General features: G+C 59.3%; 1 protein-coding gene across 1 annotated transcript; it reads left to right on the top strand.

Moving 5' to 3' along the window:
- Positions 1–2,882: 2,882 nt before the first annotated feature.
- Positions 2,883–5,457, top strand: LOC101650301 (PNMA family member 6A). The gene is made up of 2 exons (XM_004715631.2): positions 2,883–3,162; positions 3,286–5,457. Exon 2 carries the CDS (start codon positions 3,329–3,331, stop codon positions 4,739–4,741), a length of 1,413 nt encoding a protein of 470 aa, XP_004715688.1. The 5' UTR covers positions 2,883–3,162; positions 3,286–3,328; the 3' UTR covers positions 4,742–5,457.
- Positions 5,458–9,051: the final 3,594 nt, after the last annotated feature.

The following is a 9,051-nucleotide window of genomic DNA, read 5'->3' as shown; positions in this document are numbered from 1 at the left end:
CTGGGCAGCCCTGAGGGGCGGTTCCTGCCACCCTGTCTGATGGTCCGCATCGCCCTGAGTCAGAACTGAGCAGTCCCAGTGAGTTTGGTTTTGTGGAGGTTTTCCTGCCATGGGGTTGAAGCGGGCTCAGAGCGACCCTGCGGGAGGGACAGGGGCTTTTTGGAGTTTTTACCCCTCCTGGCATTGTCGGGAGGGGCCTGGGCTCAGAAGGAGCAATCTCCCTCCGGGCTGCCAAGGGCAGGGAGGGCGTGTTCTTGTCCACTGGCAGGAAGGAGCCTCCTTTCCAAAGTTAATGAAATTGACCAAGCCTTGCCCCCAAGGACAGTGCTGCAGGAGGAAGGCCTGGGGACCTGCTCCCTTAATGATGACAGCCCCGACCACCCTCTAGCACAGTTCTTCTCTGTGACATGCAAGGTCCCCAGGAGTTAGAACCACTGGACAGCCGCCCATTTGTGTTTTCTGGCTTGCTTATTGTCACGTTGGTTTGCTGGAATGTCCCCTCATGACATCCGGCCCAGCCAGGCCAGCCAGAGTGGCTCAGAAGGGCTGCTCTATCTCAGACAGGGGCCACCTGTGTCTGTGAGGAGGTGGGGGAGGGGGACCTGGTCCCCGCAGGGCAGCCTGCTGGCAGTGACCACAGCAGCCACCTGGAGGGGGAGGGGGGCAGGTCTCGAGGAGGGAGACGAGGCTGCTGCCCTAGGAAGACCTGGGCGCTTAAGGGAGGGCAAGGAGACCCGGAAAACAGGGAGCAGAATTGAAGGGTGCCATGGGGCATGAGGGTGGGGGACTCACTGAGAAATCAGAGACCAGGAGCACCACCCACTGCACTCCCACCTGCACAGGAGGAGTTCTTGTTCAGTCCCAACAAGCAGGGCTGTCCTGTTGCCAGGAGAGCAGAGGGACAGGCTGACTGTGCTCTGTGGGGAGCTGTGACCCTTCGCACTCCCCCAACAGCCAAGAGAGGGTGGGGTCCCAAGCCTATCCTGCCTAGAATCTAAGAACACCATGGGATTCTGTGTGCCGTTTTTTGATCTTTGGCAGCTTTCTTGTGGACTTGATGGGGTTTTCTGAGCTTGGGAAGAGAGACACTTTTACACCTCCCTTTCCCACATTAGGAGCCCTGGAGGTTTACATGCAGGACAACTAGCTGCAAGGTCCCAGTTGGAAACCTCAGGCTGCTGCGCAGGAGAAAGATGCGGCTTTCTACTCGTGTACATAGAAACAGTGTGGGAGATACAAGGGGCAGTCCCTGCCCTGTCTTTGGAGGTGCGGGGGGGTGGGGGGGGTATTGGGTGGAGTGGGGTGGGGTCAGAATCGGAAAAGGGGCCGTGAGTTTGGTTTGTTTTTAGTTTCCCCCAAGATTTCCATGTCTCCTCTTGCCTGCCTGCCTGCCTTCCTTCTTTCCTTCCTTCCTGCCTGCCTGCCTTCCCCGCCCCCTCCCCTCTTTGCTCCAGTCAGACCTTGAAGTACAAGATTGAGCTGCAGGGCTGGGTTCCTCCTCCTACTCCTGGTGTGGAAGGTGGGGAGGGAGGAGTGGGTAGGGGGTATGTAGTGGGAACAGGGAGGGCGATGCAGGCCTTCAGCCTTTCACCTTTTAGCACGGTCAGCGGGGGTTTTCATCCAGGGCCCTTCTCATACGGAGGACCTCACCTTGCCTCCCTAGTTTGTTGAGTGTGTTTTATTGCAAGGAGGTGGGGTTTCTCCATGGCGTTGTCTGCTGGCATGGAGGGAGATGTAGGGTTCCCTTCTTCCCATTCTGTGTCCTCCACCTGTGGGCGTTCTGAGGTGAGCCTTCCCTCACAGAGCCTGGATACAGCCCATCGGACACCAGGAGTGCCCCAGCAACAGGCGCTCCATGGCCGCGTGGGTTTCCAGAAGGGCAACTTGTTGACTCCTAGTCCTGAAGCCTCCGGGTGCCGGGGTCCTGGCGTGGGCACGAGGGGAACTTCTTTCGCACCTCCTGCGCCCAGGTACATGGTCCGGTTCCACGGAAGCCCGGGGTTCTCTTGACAGCCAGGGTTGCTGCGGCAGAAAATGCAGTGGCGATGCAGTGAAGCCCTGCCAAGGCCTAGGAACCCCAGCCCCCTGAGGAAGGCCATCCAACGGGAACAGGTCCGTCTGTGCGCCCGTGTGCGGGCCCGGTGCCTCCTCCCTCTGAAACCCTGCTGCTGTCTCAGAGGCAGGCTGATTCCTGAGACACCATGCCAAGCCTGGGCGGCGGGCTCCAGCCAGCTGGGGCTGAGGCAGGCCCCCCCCCCCCACGGTGTCTATCCTGCTGCTGGAAGGGGCAGACGGACACAGGGCCCCGGGGGCCCCGGAGGCCTGTCTTGGGTCGTACGCAGCCTGTCGGGGACGGGCAGAAGGGGAGGGGGGAGAAGTTATTACGTGGGCAGGGGCCAGCAAAGGCTTGCGCTACGCTGCTGCTAGTCAGATACCGCCGGGCCTTTGGTCTATTCCGCATCTTGGGGTTTTGCAGTGTGCCTGTGCCTGTGCGTGCACGCGTGTTCGTGTCTTTTCGTGAGTCTGTGCAAACACACGCATGACCTCGCCAAGGCTCCTGGCTTCCAATGTATCTGACCTAGACCAGGTGCGTGGTACCAGGCACAGGGACAGGAGCACAGCAACTGGGTGGGGGTGATCACTGGGAAGGGAAGGGAAGGGAAGGGAAGGGAAGGGAAAGCAAGGGGAAGGGACCTGAGAGCGCCCCCAGCTCTGCCACCGTTGAGGTCCGACTCCCCCACCCCCCACCCATGCCTGAGTGCTGGCTCTGGCCACGCCCGCGCCCCAGAAGCTTCCTGGGCAGGGGTGTGAAGCCAGGCTAGACGTGGGGCGGGGGGCGGTGACGTCACACGCTGCCTGGGGCGCCCCGCCTGTGCCAGAGGCTGCAACCGCCCAGCCGCGTGACCCTCGCGCGCCAATGGCCCAGCGGTCTCCCAGGCGACAAAGGGGTCGCTGCTCCTCAGCCTCCGCCACTGAGCCCCCGCCAGCCCCGGGTCCGCACTGCAGAGACCGCGGCGAGCAGGCGCACGGCCCACGTGCTGGGCTGCGGGAGGGCAGCATCTGAGAGCTGCACTGGGCAGGCAGAGCCACCTAGGCGCGGGGAGCCCAGCAGACGCAGCCCACCGCGCGGCTCACTAGCCAAGGCGGCGGCAGGAGGAGGAGGTAGCGAGGGGGAGACTTGTGCGCGCCCTCCGCCCCCGGGAGAGTAGGCGGCAGCGGGGACCCGGTGGTCGGGGAGGGTCCCGGCGGCGGCTCTGACCTGCTCACTCCCGCTCGCGTCCCCAGGACTGCCTTGCGCCAGGAGTTGAGCCGCGCCGCGCCGGGCGCCATGGCGGTGGCTATGCTGCGCGACTGGTGCCGGTGGATGGGGGTGAGCGCGCGCAGGGGCCTGCTGGTGCTGGGCATCCCGGAGGACTGCGAGGAGGCCGAAGTGCACGAGGCCCTGGAGGCGGCCCTCTGGCCGCTGGGCCGCTTCTCTGTGCTTGGCCGGGTGTTCCGCGAGGAGGAGAACGCCGCCGTGGCCCTGGTGGAGCTGGCGCAAGAGGTGGACTACGCGCTGGTGCCCCGCGAGGTCCCGGGCAGCGGGGGGCCCTGGCGCGTGGTGTGCGTGCCGCGCTGCTCAGGCGAGGAGGTCCTGGGTCGCGTGTTCCACTTCCTGGAGCAGCAGGGCCAGACGGCGGAGAGCGTGGCCGGCGCCCTGGGTCTGGGGCTGCAGCGCGTGTGCTGGCTGCGCTCTGTCAGCCAGGCGGCCCAGCCCTGGGTGGAGACCGTGCGCTACCAGCCGCTGGGCGTCTTCTCAGGGCGGGGCGAAGAGCCTGGCCCTGGGGAAGAGCCCTTCGAGGCCTGGCTGGACCACGCAGGCGACATGCTGCAGGTGTGGCAGTCGGTCTCAGAGCGGGAGCGGCGGCGGCGGCTGCTAGAGGGCCTGCGCGGCACAGCCCTGCAGTTGGTACACGGGCTCTTGGCAGAGAACCCCGCACGCTCAGCGCAGGAGTGCCTGGATGCCCTTGTCCAGGTCTTCGGGGACACGGACTCGGAAGCGGCCACACGGCTGAGGTGTCTGACAGCCCAGCAGAGGCGAGGCGAGCGCCTGTCCGCCTTCGTGCTGCGGCTGGAGGTCGTGCTGCAGAGGGCCGTGGAGAAGGGTGCCCTGGCCAGAGCCGCGGCCGACCACCTGCGCCTGAGGCAGGTGCTCACCAAGGCCACCCTCATCGAGCCCCTGGACGAGGCGCTACGCAAGCTGAGACTGGTCGGGAGGGCGCCCAGTTTCTTGGAGATGCTGGGGCTGGTGCGGGAGTCCGAGTCGTGGGAGGCCACTCTGTTTAGGAATGACCGGGCCCCACCGGAGGAAGGGGCCGGACCCAGTGCTGGAACACCAGCAGCAGAAGGCAGAGGCAACCCCCCAGTTGAGGGTGACAGGGCACTGGTAGAGGGAGGCGACCCTCCCCCTACATCTGCCCCTGCCCCTGCAAGTATCGGGCACACAGGCTCTGCAGAGGTCCTTGGGGCCAGCGTGGGCAGCACCCCAGCGCAGGTGGGCAGCGAACCCGGGGCAGGCCTAGCCTGTGGGCATGAGGGCCTTGTCCAGGCTGGAGACCCGGAGGCCATGGAGGCTGAAGCGGCAGTGGCCGAGGTCCCCGGAGAGCGGCTTCAGCCCATCCTGGAGGAGCCAGAGAACGAGGGCGAGGCGGGAGATGCGAGCCTGCCCGAGTCCTCCGAGTGCTCCTCTTCGGACCAGTAGGCTGCATCCTGGCCGCGGGAAGGGCCCGCCAGGCCTCTGCGGGCCCCACCCCAAGCCCCCAACCCCATCCCGAGGTCGTCGCAGCCACAGGGCCACCACACAGCCCCAGTCTCACACCTGCCACGAGGTGCCAGACCATGGGGCACCTGGAGAGCCATGCCCTCGCCCTGCTCCACGGCCTCCTTGGAGCTTCGCCCCTGCTTTTCTGGCATAGAGACCAGCCAGCTGTTGCTTGCTGTCGTGCAAGTGTGTGTATGTGTGTGCCTGCATGCATGCATGCCTGTGAGTGCTGACCTCCTTTCCCTCTCCCCTCCCACCTGCTGCCCACCCGAGCAGCTACTCCCTCCGCCAGAGCCAGGCCCAGGCCCAGAGGACAGTGGGCAGCACACACAGACCAGGATGTGGCTGCCCTCACCCTGAGAGCCAACGCCGGGAAGGAGGAAGGATGGACCCCCCAGGCCTGGCACGTGCGAGGAGACCCGTGCTTCAAGATCCACCCAAGCTGTTGTTTGTGACTCTGATTCCTTCACGTGGTGCCCTGTGCTCAGCCGTGTTTTCCAGTGTTGTTCCCTGCCCGTTCCAGAGTCCCCTTGGGGACCCCAGGGGGAATGAGGCACTGGGGGCTGCTGGTGGGGTGACTTGCCCCCTCAGTTGTGATCCCTTCCCTTGGGCAGTTTATGTTTCTTTTCAATAAATCTCAGTCAGTGTTGCTGCTACGTGTGCACCCTGTTGGAGGCTCCCTGCTGGCCAGTGGGGTCGTCTCTGGGGGCGAGGGCCGTGCAGGGGCTGGTTGTGCCACAGACCTCCCTCCTAGGGCACGCCCCGAGCCTCCTCAGAAACACTTGGGTAAGAATCGGAGGAAGGGAAGGGTAACAGAGCAGCAGACTGGGGTGGTGGCCCACATGCCACAGGCTGGGCTGTGGTGTCCCTGGGCCTCCCAGAGCTGGCCACAAAGCCTCCCTGTGGCGTCCATCCCAGGCTGCCAAGGCTGGAAACCAGCAAGCCTCAGAGAAGATCCCAGAGGATCTGAGGGCAGAGGTCACTGTCTGGACTTCCTGCCGGGCTCCTGGTACTGGGGACAGGGGTCAGGGTGGGGTTTGCCAGCTCAACGGGTGGCAAAGAACACTCTAGCTGCATAGGGAAATTTAGGTACCTGGGAACAGGGTAGGCAGTCTGGGGAGTGATGACAACGGGCACCAGTGGGACGGCCTAGCTTCCAACCGTGCTCTGCTTGGCCGGAGCAGGTGCAGGGAGGGGGCGGAGGTGGAAATGGGAGCTCAGCCTTCCCACGGGCATCTGGTGCAGTCACCCGTGCCCTCCAGGAGGCTGCAGCCCAGACTGTTAGTGCCACTAGCCCCCAGGCATTGCAGCCCTCACCCCACGGGAGGAGAGGAGCCAGCTCCTCGGTGGCCTTTGCGTGCCTCTGCACGTTCACAGCAGTGAGTTCGGCCGCTGCCTCTCCCACTGTCCCGTACGGAGTGATCTTCTCACTTCCCTGACCGTGACACATGATCTCGCTCGCTCGTGCAAGTCCAGTCGTGACCCCGACTCAAGGATCTCAGAGGAAAACTGGGCTCCGTAGAGGTCCTGGGGTACATTCAAACTGCCAAACCTTTGGTTGTGAGCACCTGTTTGCACCACCCAGGGTTCCACGATCTCAGCAACTGGGACCTCATTTCCCAAGGGTGGCTCCTCAGGAGGGAGGCACCAGAGCCACAAGCATGAACTGCGAGAGACAGAGGGCCTCGGCCAGTTCCAGCAGCCTGTCACTCCGTACCTTTCTGTTCTTTGTTTAGACAACAAAACAAACGAACACACGTTGACTGGGATATAACGAGCGTAGCACACAATGCCACCCCTCAGTCGTATCTAAAACGGGTTGCACAGTCATCACCACGGTCAATTTTAGCATGTCTCCATCTTGTCCTCGTTTTGATGGCCATGGGCTTTTCTTAACGGCGAAGTGGAGGAGCCCCGGTGGTGTCCTGGGCTATGCCTTGAGCTGCTAATCACAAGATCAGCGGTTCCCACCCACCAGTCCTTCTCCACTGTGAGCAAGAGCCCTGGTGGCGCTGCGGGTGGGGCGCTGGGGCGGCATGCAGGTCGGTGGTTCCATTCACAAGCGCTCACCCCTTGAGGAAAAGAAGATGAGGCTGGCTGCTCCCATGAAGATCCACGCCCTGGAAACACTGTAGAGGGTCGCTGTGAGTCCGAATCAAGTCGGTGGCGGTGGGTTTCATGTTTGTTTGTGTTTTAACTGTGCGGAGGAAACGTTGTTTCTTTTTCCTTTCCTTTTCTTTCTTTCTTTTTTTAACCGCCCATCTGTGGTGGTTCCATTACAGCAGCACTGGAGAACGAAGATGGAATGTGCTACCACTGAGCGGAAATGGCTTTAAGGAGTGGAAGCTGCAAGGGTTTTCAGGTGCCTAACGCGAAAAGCCTCCGGAGCCCTGATGGAGGAGTGGGCTAACCATTGAGCTGCTAACCACAGAGTCAGTGGTTCGAAGCCACCAGGCTCCCCAGGGAGCAAGCTGAGGCTGTCTGTTCCCTCAAGGATTTGAAAAGCCTCTGAACCCAAAGGGAAAGCTCTGCCCTGCCCTCTAGTGGCACGGTGAGGGGCAGTCTACCCTGTACAGGCAAGGTCCCACTCTCAATTTCTTTCTTTAATGGTTAATTGCATGACTGCTACTGGAAAGGTTGTGGTTTGAACCTGCCTGGTGTGCTTCTTAATGACGGCAGAGGAACTATTTACATGGATTGTATGCTACCGGGCAGGGTCCAGATTACAAGGCAATGATCTTACACTGCACTGTAAGTGGTAGAGGGTCTGCTCCAGTAGATTACTTTACGTTACATATTTGCACTATAATACGGAAGGCCAAAAATAAGGAAGGTCAAAGAGACACTTAAAAACACTGTCATTGAGGGAAACAGAAATGTATAAAAATATTTCCATTATCCACAGAAAGGTTGGGAAAGGGAAAGAGGAAAAAGGACCAACCAGAAAACAACAACAAAGGGATTTCAACTCTAAGTTGTCAATCATAATATCCGATGTAAATTACTGAAACATTTAAGTTAAATGAGAGTGTTTGGTAGCGCTTATACATAACCCATGACCCATCTGTCTAGTAGTATCTATAAGAGACCCACTCCCCCCGCCTTTATTTTTATAGCTACAGTGATACAGGTCGTTGGAAAAGACAAGAACGAAAATCACACTTCTGTGTGTATACCCCACTTAAAAATCTAGTTGTTTAGGGTTAGATTGTTCCAAAATCGCCTTTTTCCGGTTCAAACCTCACTCCTGTCCATAGTTCTCTCGGGCTGCTGTAAGGGAAACACCCCAACAGGGAGCTGTAACAAACAGAAGTTGCCTTTCTCACAATTTATGAGGCTAAAAATGCACCTTCAAAGCGCTGGCTCCAGGGGAAGGCTCACACTCCACCTGCTCCTGCTTCTTCCCTTTCTTTCGGGGTGACCTTTCTGTGCCATGGATTTGACTTCCCTACACAGAAACATATGCCAAACAAAGACAGAAAAGCAAAAGGGACCCAGCAACACTGACCAAGGGAAAGGGAGGAAAACTTCAATTTGAAAGGAAGTATTTTAAAACCGGGATAAATTCAAAATAGGACAAAAGAGAGACCAGACAACAAGGCGTGACATTCCAGCCTGACTTACAGCTCTTCCTCTGATATGACGGCTATTAACATCCCCAGGCTATGGTCAGTGGGGATTCATGGGAGCCTCACTCCCCGTAGGGACCCTGAAAATGGATTTTGGACCCTTCCATTCTCATCCATGACGTTCAGCAAACCAAGTGTTTAGAATTGGGTTCTGGTACCATTGCCTATTCCACGTTTTGGAAATGTTATTATTTACAACCCTTGGATCACACAGGCGGGTGTGATTCTTCTGGGTGGACCTCGCTGACCGCTCACCTAGATGGCTGCTTGCTTTAAGGCAGGTCTTTAAGACCCCAGACCTTTTCTTTTTCTTCCCCAAAGCTGGAAACCATTTGGTTTCTTCAACACACGTGGCTATAGCAACTGTTATGTTCTGCAATTCCCCATGGGGGCAACTATTGAGGGGTGCCATGTCACAAGAACTCATTCTTCTTGTACTAGGGCTATGATCAACTTAGAGGTCAACATTCATTTATATGGTCTACGTATGCCCCTAGTTTACTTTACAGACATCGTGATCGTTGTGTTGAAGTATGGCCTAAGTCATCCCCATGGAGCAGAATTCTATAATTTCATCAATAGTGTCATTATTTGAGTCAATGCGATGGAATTTAAGAGACT

The sequence above is a fragment of the Echinops telfairi genome, unplaced genomic scaffold (assembly GCF_000313985.2).
Source record: "Echinops telfairi isolate 266 unplaced genomic scaffold, ASM31398v2 ScPeMD7_7472;HRSCAF=8510, whole genome shotgun sequence".
NCBI classification, from domain to species: Eukaryota; Metazoa; Chordata; class Mammalia; order Afrosoricida; family Tenrecidae; genus Echinops; species Echinops telfairi.
The sequence above is the reverse complement of the archived record's forward strand: the minus strand, read 5'-3'. Positions and strand labels throughout refer to the sequence as shown.

What these genes read in the sequence shown, in the direction of transcription:
- LOC101650301 (XM_004715631.2), top strand. Translation starts at nt 3,329, where the DNA reads ATGGCGGTGGCTATGCTGCGCGACTGGTGCCGGTGGATGGGGGTGAGC.